General features: G+C 40.5%; 1 protein-coding gene across 2 annotated transcripts in view; it reads right to left on the minus strand.

Moving 5' to 3' along the window:
• Window positions 1-19673, minus strand: part of CERT1 (ceramide transporter 1) — a 93781-nt gene that overhangs the window by 23707 nt on the left and 50401 nt on the right. For both annotated transcript variants that reach the window (XM_042453201.1, XM_042453200.1), the window contains exons 4-6: window positions 4301-4408; window positions 2488-2626; window positions 1773-1856 (exon numbers count right to left, since the gene is read on the minus strand). In XM_042453201.1, the coding sequence (XP_042309135.1) occupies window positions 1773-1856; window positions 2488-2626; window positions 4301-4408 (331 nt within the window). The remainder of the gene's footprint in view (window positions 1-1772; window positions 1857-2487; window positions 2627-4300; window positions 4409-19673) is intronic.

Below are 19673 nucleotides of genomic sequence, written 5' to 3' on the forward strand. Positions count from 1 at the left end.
ACGTCAGGAATAAACTCTTCTAGAACATGGCCATATAGCCCGATAAAGCCACAAAAAACTATGGATGCTGGCCATGAAAGCCTTTGACTTCACATTTATTGGAACCATCTGATCTATGATGGATATTCTAAAAGCAAATCTTTTGTCGGTTTACTGTGTGAGAGTAGCTTTCCTTCCCCAAGCTAGTCAAACAGTCCAGAAGCATGTCACAGTCAATGTTACAGAGCTATTAAGAGGTCAAGGAGAATCATCAAGGTTATACTTTCCTATTTTCTGACCAGGCTTTCTGTCTAGCTGAAAGCCAGACCAATAACATTCTAACTCCTTGTTCACTGCCCATTCCAGATAGTACTGCATAAGAATTTAGTTTCCATCACATGCTTAACCACCATTTGTAAGGATGGACTATTAGCAATGGTGCTTTTTATGGCAACTTCTGCATCCAAAAAGGATTTCCCAGAACAGGTACTAAAGCTACAATTAAGGTCATATCAGATTTCCCCTCTAATTACTTTGTATACCAAGAAACCTTCTTTACAGTAGAAGGTGGCAATCATCATGTCAAAAATCAAGCAGTTCTGTTCTTATGGAATCAGCAAAAGCTGTGAAATGGCTGGGAAATACACCAAAAGGAAATTAGATGTTAACATATGAATGTTAAGTATATGCTGTTTTATGTGAAGTTTATGTTTAATTAATCTACTCTGCTTTTGTTGTATTGTTATGGTACTTTTATTGTTAAAAATGCTAATCTGAAAATAAACCAAGCTACATACATAGTTGCCACCTCAACAGCAAGTAACAAACCATGGTTTAAATAGTGAAGCCATAAAGATTAAATAAAAAACCCCCAAAACTGGCAATGAGAACAGTTTAATGGTTGGTTCTGTCACTTACAAGCAGCATCATTACACAAAAGAGTACTGAACTTAATTAGAATCATGGAGTTGGAAGAGACCACAAAGGCCATCCAGTCCAAACGCCTGCCATGCAGGAATACACAATCAAAACACTCCTGGCAGGTGGCCATCCAGCCTCTGCTAAAAAACCTCCAAAGGAGGAGACTCCATCATACTACGAGGTAGTATGCTCCACTGTCAAACAGCTCTTATTGTCACAAAGTTCTTCCTAATGTTGAGATGAGATCACTTTTCCTGTAATTATTACAGTCTTGTACCCACTTGCCTAGACACAAATCCTATTCACATATGAGTAGATACCCTGTTTCCCCGAAAATAAGACATACCCATAAAATAAGCCATAGCAGGATTTCTAAGCATTTGCGCAATATAAGCCATACCCTAAAAATAAGACATAGTGATGGGCCCGGTGCGGAACGGAAGGGGGTGGGAAGGGAACTGAAAGATTGGGGCCAATGGTTCTAAAGGAAATGAAGTTGGAAGAAATTCAGGATGGAATTCCAGATTTGAAGAGTTATGCCGATGTTCCAGAAGAAGATGACAATGATATTTGAATAAATGTAGATTGTTGTACCATACTTAATAAAAATAAGACATGCCCTGAAAATAAGCCATAGTGTGTCTTATTGAGGAAAAATAAATTCAATGCACTGTAAGCGTCCATAGTGTTAACATGTTTTAAAATAAGCATTAGCTGTGACTAGACACAATCAGGCTAGTCCCAAAATGAACATGCTTTGCAAAAAAAGAAAGAATCCATTTTTTTTTGCTGTTTCTTTTTATGGTAAGTACTTAAAAATAATCATATACCTTCTGAACATTTTAATCATAATTGAATTCAAGTATACTTACATTTTTCTTTACTACCATTACTATTATGTAAAAAATCTCCATCAGAGCGTGTTGTAGGAAAATCATCCTCATCGTCTTCTACAACTGCAATGAAAAGAGAAACCAATTACTAATGTGTCTAACGTCACAAAATGCCAAGAACAGTAGGTGAAAAAAAACTTTATTGGAAAACTAATATCTGTAAGCAAAGCAGTTTTTTTATACTACAAAACTGAACAGAGGATTTTTCAGAATTTCCTTTCTCATATGGATACAGCTTCTTGGTAGAAAAACTGTGCATTCTTTACTACACTATTATACTTGTGAGTTGCATGTACATTTGATACGAAGATAAGACAAGGACAAATCCAAAGGCTTGAGAAAGGGAAATGGTTTATTCATGCTGATGGCCATTTTGAAACCACAAAGCAGTTTGGGTGACCCATGGGCCAGAGTTATGAACTCACCACAACTGTAGTTTTTACCGCTTCTCTTGCAAGAATTACTGAACACACTAAAGCTGCTAGGTTTAAAGGAAAGGCAGGTGGGTATTTGAAACAGCAAATCAGTGTAGGGACAAAGCAATACGGCACAAAATAGCACAGTTCCTTGCCATGAAAAAAGCTGGATAATGTCATGCTATGACAGCTAAAAAGACAATTTGTGAGATATCATTTTCCAACTAAACCCCAGAAAGTCCTGGATTTTGCCTAAATAACTGGGTTTAGATAAATACCTTTATCTCTCTGAAGTTCATCCTTGGAAACAGCATCAGCACAGGCATCAAAGTATTTTTGTAACGTATCAACCTGTCTACACAATATGTCTCTGAAGGTTTCCATTTCAGCAAGCTTCTCACGCAAACTGTGACCCTTCTGAAAATTTAGGAGTTAAAAACAATTGTTAAGATTATTAAATTAATGCAACTACAATTTTCTACTTCTCACAGGGCAAACATGTAATTTGGAGTAAGACATTTCTTTAAGAAATCAGTATGGACCTGTTGGCTACTGCACAATGCTCTACAGGATGAGTATCCCATATATGGAATACTGAAATACCGTATTTTCCGGCGTATAAGGCGATGGGGGGCATAAGACGACCCCCCACGTCGCCCGCCAGCAGCATCCCTGGCCTGCCCTCAGGGGGTCTCGCGCCGGCTGGAGGGGGCCTCTCTGGAGGCCTGAGAGGATTCTCGGCGGCTGAGCTCTCCCGCCAATTTTGTTCAAAAGGCGGTGGCGGGGAAGCAGCTCCAGAGCCGGCTGGACTGAGTAAAAGGGCCGGCCCCTTACTTCTCTGCGGTGCTGCCACCGCCGGGGATCCTTTGATCCACCAGCGGCTTCAAAAGTCCTCTGCGGAAGCTGCTGGAGGAGCGGAGGATCCTGGGTGGTGCTGGCGACAGCTTCCGCGGAGGACTTTTGAAGCCGCTGGAGGATTGGAGGATCCCCGGCGGCAGCAGCGGCGGCGCGGAGAAGTAAGGGGCCAGCCCTTTTACTCGGCCCGGCTGGCTCTGGAGCCGCTTCCCTGCCGCCGCCTTTTGAAAAAAAAAATGGCAGCAAGAGCCCAGCCGCCGAGAATCCTCTCACACCTCTAGAGAGGCCCCTTCCAGCTGGCACGAGTGCTGGATGGCTGGGAGAGGACCCAGCAAGGACTCCAGAGACAGGGAGGTGGCCTTGCCATTCGCCTGTCTCTGGGGTATAATTCCGGAGCATAAGGCAGACTTCAAGAGTCGCCTTATAAGCCGGAAAACACAGTACTCCAAAATCCAGAACATTTTGAGCTACATACCTGTAGTGTATTTGCGACACTGAGGAGAAATGTGTGCCTCTGTGAAATGGCAGAAGGTGTGGAGTTGTGCCAAGCATTACACTTGGATTCCTCAAGTCTTGCTCCAGACTCATTACATATATGCATATACAGGTATGCCAAAATCCAAAAAGTCCAAAATACAAAACAACACTGGCCCTAGGCATTTCAGATAAGGGATATTCAACCTAGACTATGAATTGATTGTTATGGTCAACCCTTTAAAGACATAATTAGTCTATTTTATTATACTGAGAATGTTTATTGAGACTTGTCAGTGATATTAAAGTTAGTTAAGGTCCTCTGCAAAAGATAGAACTGTCTTGGATTTCAACCAAAGTTACAAGAAATACAAAATTAAAGAATACATGTAATATAGACATTTCAGTTTTTAAAAATGCAAATAAAACAGAGTAATCAAAATTTTGATTCTGTTTTTCCATAAACATTTCTTCTACTTTTAAAGACATCAGTTCAGAGAAATCATTGTAAACATTTCCCTAAATGGTTTAGATTAGGTCTTAATTTATTCCACTAGTAGTAACTTGTGCCTTCAGCAACTACTTCTGCAGCCACTGTAAATGCACATGGCCCTGATCCCATACATTCCCATCCTGTGAAAAGCTACATTATGTATTTTGCATTTTGCATCAAAGCACCTCCAGTGTCTTTCTGATGTAATTATTACTACAACATAATTAAACGGGCTCTTACCCAAGGCCTCTATATTATTCACCACTAACCTTGAATGAGGAGGTTGATGTTGCAGAGTACCCACTTGCTCCGGACACGAGAGACACCATAGAGCCATGGCGTCGCAAGCTTGATTCTGATCCATAGCCAGATTCAGTCTGAAGGATGAACAAATCCATTAATTATGAAATAATGGAAGTAAAATCTCTGCTAAAGAGGTTTCTTGAAACTGATATCCCAATACAAGATAATAATCTAAAGAATGGCCTCCAAACAAATATATACAGCTTCAAGGGAATCAATTACCAAGTACCTGAAATTATATCTGATTGGATGGCAGAAGGAAAATATTCTTGTAAATTGTAAAATGCCATAATCTAGTTTTGGATTTGATTTACAAAATCATAACAATGAGGGAGGGTGCTGCTATTTTGACTCCTGCAAAGTTAACCATTCCTAATTTTTGCCCTTCCTCTCTCTGCACTGCCTACATCAGAAGAGGCAAGGAACATGGAGCTATCCAGCTACTGATGGACTGTAACTCCCAACACTCATTACCATCCCTTATGCTGCTAAGTTGATGGGAGCTGCACACCAACATAATGAAGGGAACTTGTTTCCAATTCTTGTCTAAGAGTAATCTTCTGCCACTTCCCAACAATCAACTAGTTTCTTGGCCTACCAGGATTCCAGACACGGAAACAGTGAATAACCAGAGACTCTACACAAGATGATATTTCAAATAATAGGCGTGAATCTGCTGAACAGATCAAAAGACTGGAAAGCCACTGTATCTCTAATGTGTGTTCCAAGGCATTTAACACAGGAATTATAATCAGTAGTTGTATATGTAATTTGTCAAGTCAAATGCTTCACTACTAAAGACAGGATGTGTATATCTAGGCACTTATCAGAGACCACCTCCCACCAGTTTTGAAATGATGCTGTTAATACCATAACTCATCAGCTCTTTCTGAGGGAACTTCAGGAAAAAAGATCATATCTTAGTGAGCAGAGGAAAAGGTACATGAAGGTTCAGGAAAAAAATTAATGGGTGGGAATTTCCCCCCCTAAAGCCTTTCCTCTGCCCCCTAGAAAAATTATCAAAATGTGGAGGGAAACTTGATTATGTAATGTTTTACTTTAGAATGTTGAATACAATATTTAAGATAAAGTTTTCATATATTTAATCCCACATAATTATTTCTAAAAATTAAGAGGAAAATATTAGTGTAAGGCCATGTACAGTATCAAATCATTACAAATCCTGATCTTGGGTTTTTTCCCCCTGTTTTTTTTTTTAAATGGGAATAAGTGCTTTATGTTTCTTTGACTTTTCGGAGAACTAGAGGAGACAATTTTTTAAATTGATGGTTTCTTCCTTTTTAAATGCTTCTTCCTTATAAACTTGCAAAGTCAAAAAGGTTCCCTACAGTTCATGTGTTCCTTACAGTATGGGGCCTTGTAGCTCTATTTGTAGCAAAAATTAAACATTTTAAAAGATAAATTCAATCTATAATAACACTCATCCCTCCACATTTGCTGTAATTAGGGGCACAGGACCTTGTGAATTTGGAAAAACCACAAATAACATAAACATTATGTTTTTACCTGAGAGAACACCTCTCTAGGAATCTCAAGGTTCTCTGGTGCAACTCTGTGGTCAACATCTGCCAGATATTGACCACAGAATTGAGCTGGAGGAGCTATAAATGCATAGTTGTATGTTCTCTCTAGGAATCTTTAGGTCCTTCAGTATGACTTTTGGTTAAAGCTAACCATAGAGTTACACAGGAGAACCTAGATATTCCTAGAGAGAACATATTAATAAAATCTGTGAATAATTTGCAAAAGTCAAAGTCCCGAATGTGGAGGGACGAGTGTATTATCTGAAAATACTGTCCCTTTAACATACCAAATGGCAAGTTTATCCCAAACCAAAGTACACATAATACATTTTCTCAAGTTTCTAAAGTCAAGTGAGTTTCAGTCTCAGTTAGCATGCTACTAACACATCTTCCTCCAGTTTTTCCAAGAAGTTCTATCCCTTCCCCCTTCAAAATCTCCAGAAATATCTCCACTCAAGAAAGTTTGATTATGTAGTTTTCTTGAGAATTTTTCTTACACTAGTATATGGGATAATTTATTCAGTTATAAAGATGTGTTAAACTATTGAACTGTCCCAAATTTAAAATATTTGAATGTTCAATATGGACAACTGAAAACAGGAAAACTACAGCTGGCCCTCTGTTTTTGCGGGGGACCTGTTCCAGCCCCCCCCTAAAAATGGAGGCTTGCGCATATTCAAGCCTCATAGGCTTGAATGGAGTGTGCCCCCAGGTGCGCGTGCCATTGGAAATAGTGAAACTAGCCTCTCCATGGATATTCGAGGGCGTGGATCCCAGATCCACGCGTTAGAAGGGCCGACTGTACTATGAAAACATCATTTCAGAACAGCAAGAATAAGTCACTACATGATGCTAATCCCTGCTCTGCAAAAGTTTATAGTATATTTTAAGCTCATAAGTAGTAATGAAGGAAGCCAGTTAAAAGGAGAAAAATGTAATTCATGTTAAATCTTCAGAAAGACACACGGTAGAGTGTTAGTTCGAAGATTCTGTACAGACAAAATGGTTCTCTGTTAAAACATTAATGAAATCTTGATACAGTGAAAAGGGGAGAGGGAGCGAAAAGACACAAACAGAACAGCACTCATTACATTTTAAAAAGGAACTCTTTTCCTTTAAAGAATCAAAATAAAGATTTCCCCAGTTGAATCAAAATGCAAGCTAATGCACTGTAAGGTACGCAACAAAAACCAAGCGTGAATTCAACAGGAGTACGTATATTTAGCATATTTCTTTGAAACAGCCTAACAATACACCTCTTGCTCTTTACTTTTTGTTCCCTATAATTTAGTTAATCATCATCACTGGAAATTTCAGGAAATCCAAATATATGCATATAAATAATCTTCCTTTCAACTCAAATAAGTTCTTTGTGTAATGCTAAACATGACACTTAAGAAAGCATTCAGTTAGAATCTTCCAAACACAAAACACATCTTTTAAAGTACATGACAGCCAAAACATTTAAATAGTCACCCTGTCGCTCAGCTTTTATCCAAACTGACCTAAAAATGAAGTCAGTTTGGCTTGGAATAAATGTATGACAAAAGATGGGAGTGCCTTATTGTTTTCTTTTCATAATCATGGGCATTTACACAGTCCAGTTCAGTTCAACATTCAAAAGTATAGATATGCCTCTGTGTGTGTACTTTCAAATTAACATGTTTATCTGTGTTAAATAGTATTCATAAAGATATTTTCAGGCTGGTATACTAGAAAACTTGTTAAAAATTGAAGAGCTCTATACAGCACACAGTATCTGCTACTAAATCCACCCAGGAGGCTATCTTAAGAAAGTGTCAATATCTGCATATTCTGAGACAGAGAATTATGAAGGCAGTATTATGTTTTATTTACCACAAAGGATGGGGTGGGGGGCTAAATCCATGGTCTGGCAGTTTCATATCAAAAAGGAGAAAAGCACAGAATATTACTGGTGCACAGAGAAACAAACATTACTTGCAAGAAGCATGCAGAGAGAAAAACAATACACGCAAGCAGCATGCAAAGCCCCACCATTCTGTTACTGCAACATCTAAGCCAGAGCAGATGAGTGCCGCACTTTTTATGACTTGCAGAGGAGATCATTAGTAATTCACTGCAGAAATCACTCCGTTATAATCAAGAAGAAAAATGTTGATACAAGTATTTCCATCCCAAAGTAGGAATATTCCAGTCTGCTAAAACAGAAGCAGCCAGTCTACTTAATGCAAAGCTGATAGTTACCAACTTGAAATTATTTGCAAAAGGCTGTACTAATCAGTACATAACATTAAACACACTAATGCTAGTTACCATGCTGCACATCCAGAAGCCATTTTATCATATATCCATGCATGGAGTGTAGCCTCAAAACTACACTAAGAACTGACAATGTAAGTACACTGCAACATCTTCATCAGCTTTCTGCATCTCTGAATAGACTCCATTATTCTTTTCAAAAAGCTTTTTCATAGGCTGGCAGTCGAGAGGAAAAAAGAAGTCACATGATCCTACGCCTTGTGCAATATTTTGCTGGTGGAGGCGATGGTGTCAGTACTAAATGAGCATTTAGCAGCACAATAGCTAAGTGTACTCCATCTCAAATCAGATCTTCACAGCTGACTCATTTGTCTGATAGGGATTTCCTTAAGTGGGTCAGTAATGTTTAGGAGAACAGGCACAGGCTCACAGGAAGCATCATTTGCTACTGCGCACTTATTCCCACATTTAGATGCATTAATTTTAACCCCTTATGAAACATAAAAACACTCACCCACTGAAATACCTATTTCTTAGCCTACCCTACTCATAGTAAAAGAGTTTACAAGCAAGTCCTTACTCCTTTCTGATTATAAAGCCACTCCTAGAAATGGCAAAGTAGCAGAATAAACACACTAGAGATACCAGCTATTAATTCCATACTGAGTGTTTCAATGTGATATACCTCTTTGCTTGAGTCACACCTCACCAATGTAAGTCTGCTTCCTGCTGGTGAATTCCAATTAGAGTAGACCCAGCAAACCAGTTGTTGAGTCAACATGTAGATAAACCTGATTCAATTTGTCTACTTTAGTTGGAACTAACAACAGAATTCAGACCACAGAGAGCATAAAAAGAAATAAAAGTGAATACACTTCTATCTGAGATAGTTGTCCTCTTCCAATGAGTGTGCAGAATCAGAAGGGACATCATAATAATAATAATAATAATAATAATAATAATAATAATAATAATTTTATTTATATTTCCCACCTCTCTCTGCAGATCGAGGTGGGATTACAACAATAAAAACAACAATTACAAGATTAAAACTACAATGTCATATAAAATACACTCAATAAAGCAATATACCATTACCAATACAATGTATTGGCTAAATCGTCATTTAAAATACCTATCATTACAAATAGAGGTGGAGTATTTCTAACTTTCTTATAGCAGATTGGGTGGATAGGCCTGCCGGAAGAGATCCTTCTTAAGTACCTTCTTAAAGGCATCTAAGGTGGAAATAAGACGGCTCTCCTCTGGCAAGTTGTTCCACAGTTTGGGGGCTACGTCAGTAAATGCTCTGTGGGAAGTTGTTATTAATCTCGTCTTAGCATATTCCAATAGCTGCTTCCCGGATGTTATGAGAGTGCGGAGCGAATTGTGTAGGGAGAGGCGTTCCCTCAAGTAATTCGGGCCCAAGCCCTGCATGGCTTTAAAGGTAATGACCAACACTTTGTACTGCACCCGGAAGGTAATTGGCAGCCAATGAAGAGATTTTAGTACTGGTATTATATGGTCAGACCTAAATGTTCCAGTGACCAATCTGGCTGCTGCATTTTGAACCAATTGAACCTTCTGAACTTGGTAGAGGTAGCCCCATGTAGCGTGCATAACAGAAATCTAAACGAGAGATTCCAGTGCATGTGCCACTGCTTCAAGGTCCTTTTGGTCCAGGTAGGGATGCAGCTGGCGTATCAGCCGAAGTTGGTACCAAGCACTCCTGGCCGTCGCATCCACTTGAGATGACAATTGTAGCAACGAGTCCAGGAGTACTCCCAAACTGCAATCTTCATCCTTTAGGGGAAGTGTGACCCTGTCCAGGACTGGTTGATAAATCTCCATCCTCGGACTTGAGGTACCTATTGCAAGTACCTCTGTTTTCTCTGGATTCAGCTTGAGCTTGTTTTCCCTCATCCAGCCCATTACCTACTCAAGGCAGGCATCCGAGATGCCATCCTTAGTCATTGCAGCAGTCGGAGACATAGAGAAATAAATTTGGGTGTCATCAGCATACTAATAACACTACGCCCCATGTCTTTGGATGATCTCGCCCAACGGCTTCATGTAAATGGGACGCCAGATGTCAGCTCTCTTTTAGAAGAGCAGCTATCCACCAGCATCACCATCTGGAATCTGCCTGAGAGGTAGGAATGGAGCCACTGGAGTGCAGTGCCTCCAATACCTAACTCCCTCAGGCATTCCTAAAGGATACCATGGTATCGAAGGCCGCTGAGATGTCCAAGAGTACCAACAGGGTTCCACTTCCCCTGTCGATGCCCAGACAGAGAACATCGACAAAGGTGACCAAGGCAGTCTGAACTCTGTATCCCACCCTGAAGCCAGGTTGAAATGGGTCCAGATAATCGGCTTCCTCCAAGGCAACTTGGAGTTGGAAAGCAACTGCCCTCTCGATCACTTTGCCCAAGAATGGTAAAAGGGAGACTGGACTGTAATTATTTCTTACCAGGGGATCTAGGGAGGGTTTTTTCAAAAGCAGTTTTACCACCACTTGTTTTAGTTGGTCTGCAAATTTACCCTCTCTAAAGGATGCATTAATTACAGATCGTAGTAGTGTTTTCACTGCATCACCTCCCTGGCCGGTTAACCATGACTGGCAGGGATCGATGGGGCATGTTGTCCTCCTTACACTTCCAAGGGGCTTGTCTGCTTCATCAGTATTTACAAACTCAAAATGACCTAGTTTAACATAGTCCACGCAGTCACTGGACATCTCTCTTACCGTCTCTGTTTTAATGCCCGCGTCCAGATCAGCTCTTATCTGAGAGATTTTATCTGTGAAAAGTCATTAAATGCATCACAGCAGGCTTTAGTTGGTTCCAAAAACAGGTTCAGGGCGGGAGGCAGTGTAGTTAGCTCTTTAACCACCCCGATCAGCTCTGCTGGGCGAGACCTTGCAGATGCAATGCGTACAGCATAAAAAGTTCTTTGCTGTATCCAGTGCCACTCCATAGCACTTCAAGAAATCTCTATGGCGTGTCTTATCAGATAAAAGTTGATGTTTCTGCCAGCAGCGCTCTAGCTGTTGTGTAGTCCGCTTCATTTTACAAAGATCTTGAGTGTACCATGGTTTCTTATTTGAAGTGGGCTGGAAAGGACACTTGGGAGTGATAGTGTCTATGGCCTTGGTAAGGTCGTCATTCCAGGTATCAACCAAAGCTTTGACAGAATTGCCGTCATTCCCAACCATAAAACCCTCTAGGGCTTCCTGGAACTTTACCAGTTCCATCAGCCTTCGAGGGTGGACCAGGATAGGCAGGCCTATCCAACGGATCTCCTCTAATCTGATTTTGAACATCTGAATACGATGACTAGCTTTTTACGACTGTGAGCAATACTGTAACAACTCTTCCCTTTTTATTTCTGATTGATGTATTTTGTATTTTATGATGTTTTTATTGCTGTAATCCTGCTTTGATCTGAGGGGAGAAGCAGGAGATATAAATAAAAAATTATATATATATATATATATATATATATATATATATATATATATATATTCTAATAGGTACTCAACCCCCAAGGGCGATGTGGGTGGTAGCCTTCAGTCCCACTTTGACCAAGAAATGGTCCATCCATGAAAGAGCACTGGTGCAAATCACCTCTGCCCACAGACATCCCTGATCCATACTAAAGACTACATCGAGTGTATTACCTGCATAATGTGTTGGCCCTGAGGCCAATTGGGATAGGCCCATGGCTGTTATAGAAGTCATGAACTCCCGAGCTGCACCTGTCAGTTCCAATAAGCCAGACCCGAAGGGGATGTTGAGGTCTCCCAGGACCAAAAGCCTGGGAGACTCCAACACCAGCTCCAAGACCAGTTGTGTCAGCTCGGCCAGGTAGTCTGTTGGGCAACGGGGTGGACGGTAGATCAACAGAATCCCCAGACTGTCCCTAGCCTTCAGGGTCAATATGACCTGTTTTCCAGATAGGTTTCCTGGTCAAAGTGACAATGCTTTTGTGGACTAAGGCAACTCCGCCCCCTCGCCTATTTTCCCTTACCTGTTCCTTAATGGTATACCCAGCTGGGAGAGCTTTAGCCCAGGTCACATTGCTATCCTCCCCCAGCCAGGTTTCCATAAAACAGGCCAGGTCTGCATTCTCCTCTTCCAACAAATCATAGATTATATGAGATTTGTTCCTCACCAACCTGGCATTGCAAAGGAGCAAGGTAAGGATCTGTGGTATGGTTGGGCCAACCCTCAGTTCTTTTGGGCTAACAGGGTGGATGGAAGATGGGATAGATTTCAGGCATCGTTCCTGTATTCCCTTACATTTCATTTCCACCCTGTAATCGCTATATCTCCCATTGCCTCACACTACCGCAATTGGTGCACCACTGCCTAAATCCATAATCTTGTAGTTTCTCCCATCCACAGCTTTGCTTCCCTTCCCACTCTCGTCATTTCCCATTAATGACTGTGATGACAATAATATCAATAGTATCAATATATGGAGGATAGAGTTATTAATTGATTTGATGGACATTATTATCTATCTCCGTACAACTTAAGCCAGTGATGGCAAACCTATGGCACACATGCCAGAGGTGGCACTCAGAGCTCTACTCTGTGGGCACATGTGCCATCTTCCCAGCACAGAGTTTACCAGAATTTGTTACTAGAAAGTCAGAGGGACATGGCACTTTGCAATAAATAAGTGGGTTTTGGGTTGCAGTTTGGGCACTCGGCCTCGAAAAGGTTCACCATTACTAACTTAAGCTATCAACATTGTTCTTATTCGATAGTTAACTGTTTCGAAAGATAGTGAGAGTGGGAGTATAGAGATCAGTTAATATTTATCTCCACTTCTCCTCTATTACAATAACCCATCTTACAGTTCAGGATAGGACAAGACCAGGGTTTGGCCCTTCTATTCCGTGACATAGCAGGTGTCAGAAAGCCATCAGAAATGAGGACTCCTGCCTATCCAGCCAAATCAGCTGAATCAACCCTTGTGAACAATGGGATGACAGATGTTGCAGTCAGATCACTCTCACAACCCAAATGAAAGTACAGAAACATAACAAAGAGAAATGTCATGGTGCCACTTCTGGTCTTTCTGGGTGGAAAAATGGCAGTGGCTGTGGCTCTTGGGCACTTCCCCTCAAAAGAGTGCCAAGAGAGTAGAGGGGGTTGATGCTTCTTTTAGGTTCTAAGCTCTCACTTTTTGCCACTCTACTCAGAAGCGGATGGTTCCATTTTTTTTAAAGAGTTAATACTGTGCCTTAATTTTACGAAAAAAGGAACCGTTATCTTCACTAAGTAGAGTGGGAAAAGGCTATTTTGAATTCCTGGACAGGAGTGGTGTTGGCAGCTAGGCACGATTGGTCCCTTTAGATGACATAGATGCTTTTGGCTCTCCACAATCCAAGGAACCCCATACTGAATCTAGCCTGAATGATATATAAGTGTTTTCTTAGCCCCCACCCATTCCTTCCTCACACATCCACCATTTAGTTTCCTCCTCATTCTCCCAGCCTTTAGGGTGAGTACAAACAATTATGACTGTTGGAATTTTGTAAGATCTTAAGGATTTTTCCCCTTTGCTTTGTCTTTTACATCCTTTGTTGCATGCCCCTAAGTTTTACCCTTGACTTGCTGATGGGTGATGTCAAAATAGTTAATTTTGGCACCAAAATCTGCTCTTTTGGAGGAACTTTGAAGATTGCTTTCTAACTGCCTTTGAGAAAAAGTTGAAGTGCCCACTAGGTGGAGTCTGTGCTTCATATATATCAGAAATGTTTCTTCTAAGACCAGCACATAAGGGGGAAGTGTACCCTGCCTGTTAGATCTGCAGAATTTAGCACTATTTCTGTTCTGTTTCCAAATAAATTACTGCAAAGCATTTGCCGCATTGCATCCTGAATAAGGCAGGATACAAATCAAATACTGTAAATAAAAAAGTATTAGGTTGCATGAAAATAAATAGTACCGTACTACCAACTGTTATACAGCATTGGCAATGCATGTGACAGTTTACAGAACTAATTATGCAGAAACAGCTACCAAACTAAAACAAACAGAAAGATAACAAATAGTGGGAAAGAAGAGATGCATGTGGGCAAATACTGTTACAAGTATTTAACACTGCATTATTATTGCAATTGGAGATTATAGAAATAAACCAAATTCCCTACATAAAAGGCAGGCTTAGAGGGGTGTGGAGGAGGAAAGAAGTGTAAGTATCAAAGAAGTAATCTGACAGAAGATTCAGCTAAGAATCGAATTGTGAAAAACTGGGGGGAAAAAGATAGTCAACTGTCAAAGGAATAGACAGGTTAAGATGAAGCATAGAAACTTTTAGATTTCATAATGGAAAGCACACCTTATATCTTAAGAGTTACTGGAGTGCAGTGAGTGGAATACAAATTGTAGGAACCCTCATGTTTTGCTTTATCTTTCTTTTTATGTCACCCACTTGGCTCCCTCTCAATTCTCATGTCAAATCTTTATGCCTGGCTAAGTTTTTTTCTTTTCTAGCAATGTCCTCTTAGCAATGTCAGCTTTTGTACTAATAATCCAGACAGATTCTCCCATGTACAACAGAGTGTTTGCCTACCCTGCTATAGAATTTTTTCAGTTTCTTCCTTCTAATCTGGACGCACTCTACTCTTTCTACCTATTTCTCCTTCAGTGACATCTTCTTCTAATCCAGTGCTTCTCAATTATTTTCTGTCATGCCCCCCCTAGGAAGAAGAAAACATTTTGCGCCCCCCGCGCAACTTTAAATAGTATCATTTGTCTATAAAATTGTTATAAGTACACCTCTGCATAACAGAGCCTCGCGCCCCCCCCTGGGGGGGCCCGCCCCACTATTTGAGAAAGGCTGTTCTAATCTAATGCAATGGCTTCCTCTGGACCCTGTCCTCTCCTCCCATGTTTCTATCCTTTCTAAGGACTGCCATTACAACATACAATTCATCCCTAGCATCAATTCTGTATATAACTGGCACTCAGCTTTATCTCTAGACTCCTGAAGTGTCCCTCACACTCCAACCTCACAACTCCAACTGCCTTTCTCACAGATTTATCTTCAGAACCTCTGTCGTCATCTCAGACTCAGTATGTCAAAGACTAAACTTCACATCTTTTGTGAATTCTAAGTAGGGTCAGGCCTGAATAGTACTTGGTTGGGAGACACTTGGGAAAATCTCTAGCAAAATGACCTTGGAGAGCTGCTACCAGCCAGAATGGATAACACTAGACTAGATGGACAATGGCCCAATTCAGTATAAGGCAGCTTCCTATGTTTTAACTTACGAGTAAAAATCATGGTTTATTTCGTTACAGCTCTTAGGAAGCTGGTTTACTTATATACAATGTTAGCAGTGTTGTCTGCTTATTTTGCACCCCCACACACACATTTTAATGAATCCACCTTTAGTCTACAATAATTATATTTACTCCACTTAGGCACTATCTGCTACTGCTGTTTACTGCCCTTGAGTAAGCTTTGACTCATGGTGACCTTGTGAATGAGGCATCTCCAAGACCCACTGCCCTCTACTGCTCTATTCTGGTCTTGCAGGCCTAGGGCTGTAGCCTCCTTGATTGAGTCTATCCATCTATTCTAAGGCTTCCTCTCTTCTACTGTCCTTCACTTTTCCTAGCATTATCATCTTTTCTAGTAAGTCATGAAGTACAATAGCCTCAATTTAGTCATCTTGACTTTCATGGAGAGTTCAAGCTTGATCTGTTCTAGGGCCCATTTGTTTGTCCTTTTGGCTGGTATCCTCATCACTCTTCTCCAGCATCACAACTCAAATGAGTTGATTCTTCACTGTCTAGTTCTCAGTTCCACACATGGTGATGGGAAATATGATGGCTTGGACTATTTTAACTTTAGTGTTCAGTCACAGATCTTTGCACTTAAGGATTTTGTCTAGTTCTTTCACAGCTCTCCTTCCTGGTCTTAGTCTTTTTCCAGTTCCTTTACTGTAGTCTCCGTTCTGATCAATGACTGATCCAAGGTACAGGAAATCTTTAACTTTCAGTTTCCCCATCAACTACATTGGATTTATGTACAACTTCTGTGGTCGTTATTTTTATTTTCCTAAATGTTCAACAGTAGGTCTGCCTTAACACTTTCTTCTTTGACTGTCATTACTAACTGTTCCAAGTCTTTGTTGTTTTTTGCTAGTAGTATGGTGTCATCTGCATATCTTACATTGTTCTTTTCTTCAATTTTCACTGCTACTTCATCTGAGCATTAACTTGCACTAGATATATTTTCTACATACAAATTGAACTAATAGGGTGATGGGGTTGTCTAAGCCCCTTTCCGACTGGGAACCAATTTGTTTCTCTGCATTTTGTTTTAATGGTAGCCAAAGTACAGGTTATGCATCCAGACAATCAAATGTAATAGCAAACCCATTTCTTTAAGATCAATCCATAGTTATTCATTATCTATGTAGTCAAAGGCTTTGCTATAGTCTACAAAGCATATACTTTTCTTCCTGAATTCCCTGGCGCTAGGCTATATGACTACACATTACAGTGGTCCCTTCACATTCATTGGGGTTTGGGGAGAAGGATCCCTGTGAATGTGGGGAAAATGCAAATAAAAAACCACTATTCTTTTTACTTGAGAGAACACTTCTCTAGGAATCTCCAGATCCTCCAGTGCAGGTCTATGGTCAGCATCTGCCAGGGGTTGATCACAGAACCATGCTGGAGGACCTACAAAGGCTTAGAGAAGTGTTTTCTCTAAGAACTTCTAGTTCAGTGATGGCGAACCTATGGCATGCGTGCCAGAGGTGGCACTCAGAGCCCTCTCTGTGGGTACACATGCTGTTGCCTTAGCACAGAGTTTGCCAGAGTTTCTTACTAGAAAGCCAGAGAGATGTGGCACTTCGCAATAAATAAGTGGGGTCTGGGTTGCAGTTTGGGCACTCGGTCTGTAAAAGGTTCACCATCACTGTTCTAGTTTATCCAGCACAAATCTATGCTCAACGCCAGGCAGAGTTGTGCTGGAGGACCTAGAGATTACTGGAGAGGACAAATGAATCAAAACCACAAATAATCAAATCTACAAATAAATCAAAGCCACAAATCTGGAGGGCTGACTGTACACGAGATGACAGAGCTAGAAATCTGGAGATTAAAAATTACATGTAATAAACTTTAGTGGCCACTAGATGGCGGTAGTAAGAAGACAAGATTACACTGCTTAAGGTTATTATTGGTCAAAGCCCAACAGTAACCTTTACTCTGCTTCCCTTACACTTGTTATTCTGCTTTTAAAGTGTTCTCAAGACAGCCTAATTTAAACCTCTGCATTTATCTGCAAATCCAGAACTGCTTCATTTCTTAAATTAACACCTAGAGAATCACACTACAGTCAAGGTAAGCTTCATCTCCAAAGACTTTTAGATCTTGATATTTTGGAGTATACCTTAAGGTCTGGGGTTCAAGGCATATTAGAATGGGTAGCAATTTCTTAAGAGGCCAACAATATTGTCCCAAAACATTTCTTGGAGGACTAGAGAGGGTGAACATGATGCAATGGCTGGAGTGTTGCATTAAGACTTCTGAGATCCTGTCCAAAACTCACTAGATGAGCTTGGCCCAGTCATTCTCTCTCAGCCTAACTTACTTCACAAGGGGGAAGGGAAGAACCACACAGGTTCCCCTGAGCTCACTGGAGCATGATCTAAATTAATAAACACAATTTTAATGTAGAAGGGACCCTTTACAATTTATTATTCTGCATCTGGCCCATCCAAGTATTAACCAGGCACAGAATTTTGTATCCCGAGTATCTTCATTTTCTTTATATGTTAAGAGAATGCTGCTGCTGTCTCCTTTACAGTTTTCTCAAAACTCCCCTGTAAAACTAGATGTACAGCTCAATAAGCATACTGACTGGAAACCCTGGATGCCAGAGTCAGGCACCAGAGCTTCTATGTCACCCAGGGAGGGTAAGAAGGAATAAACAGGGTGCAACAAATGCTTTTGTTGATATGTACATTCTTTTTAATGTTGACTACTGCTTTGGGAATCTTTAAAAAAAGGGGGGGGGGCAGACAAAGCTAAAGAAAATAAGATGCTTAATTTGCATAGCCTTATGGATTACAAATGTTCAGGCTTTCTAAGAGCAGCTTTGAGATGTCTATGATAATTCACAGGAGCTAGCTGCTGGTTAGTGGTTTGAGCACTGGATTAGGACTCTGAAGACCAAGATTTGAAGCCCCACTTGGCCATGGAAACCCACTGGGTGACCTTAAACAAGACACATTCTCTCAGTTTCAGAGAAAGGAAAGGCATCCCCCCCCCAAAAAAAAAACAACAAAACAAATCGTGCCAAGAAAACCTTGTAAATTTGCTTTAGGATCAAGTTGGAAACAATCTGAAAGCACACAACAACAATGTTGCTTGTTGCAGGCACACAATACGCCCTCCTCTCTTAAAAAGAAAAACAAGGCCACTTGAAGGAATTCATTGAAAGCAAGAGATGGATACATAAGCCTTTCAAAGTCCAAGTCACACAGAATAGTGTAGTGGTTAGAACACTGGACTAGAACTTGAGAAATCTGCATTCAAACCTCTCATAAGCCTTGAAGCTCACTGTGTGTACTTTAGGCCAGTCACTAATGTTCAGCCTAACTTGTTTCACAAAGCTGTTGTAAGGTTAACGATAGGGATTAGCACTTTGTACACCACTTTGAGCTCCCTGGAGGAAAATGAGATGCAAGTGGAGTCAAGAAAACAGTAACAAAACAAGACCAGTTTAAGAGAGAAAATGAACACACAGAGGAACAAGGCAAGATTAAGTGCCCCCAGACCTTCTTTTTCTCTGTATTAAAATACTGTTTCCCAAAGCTAGAAGAAAAAGTGTGTGAGTAGACTATTGCGTGTGTGAACTGTTAACATATAGTTTGTCTCCAAGAACACAATCACAGGGCTCACGGATAAAAACATTTTAGCCAATACGTTTTCATGTCTCCTACAAAGCAGCCAATTTTATCACACAGCAAACATTAGAAGTAAAAGAGGATCCTCCTTCCTCTCCTCTAAAATATAAATAAAGTAAAAACAGACTCAGAAGATGGATAGAGATAATAATTGGAATAGCATTTTTTTTATAAACGTTTTTTTTAAAGATTCCTGAACAAACTGAAGGAACAGCAACTAAATCTCCACTTGAATTTGACTGTTTGTGTGACATTTCACACCAGGAAACAAACCCACATATTATTCCCAATTTAAGAACCAGTTCATACATTCAAGTTGACTGTTTTCTACCAAACAAACAAACAAAATTCTGTGCCATCAGTAAACAGAACTGATGAAGTGAACTATATATCCCATCAGAACTCATTCTATATTGGTTTTTAAGCAGCTACACGACTCAAGGAACATGGCTCATCTCTTGCCACAAAACTTCAACTGTTTCTCAGTACAGTCTTTTATAAGGTGGGATGCAGACCACCGCTTTGAGGCAGTCTCCCGCCGGTGCCATTTGCTCCGCACGGGAGCCGCAGCAGCCAAACCGCGCGGCTCCCGCGCGGAGCAAAAAA

This window comes from Sceloporus undulatus, chromosome 2 (assembly GCF_019175285.1).
Source record: "Sceloporus undulatus isolate JIND9_A2432 ecotype Alabama chromosome 2, SceUnd_v1.1, whole genome shotgun sequence".
NCBI lineage: Eukaryota > Metazoa > Chordata > Lepidosauria > Squamata > Phrynosomatidae > Sceloporus > Sceloporus undulatus.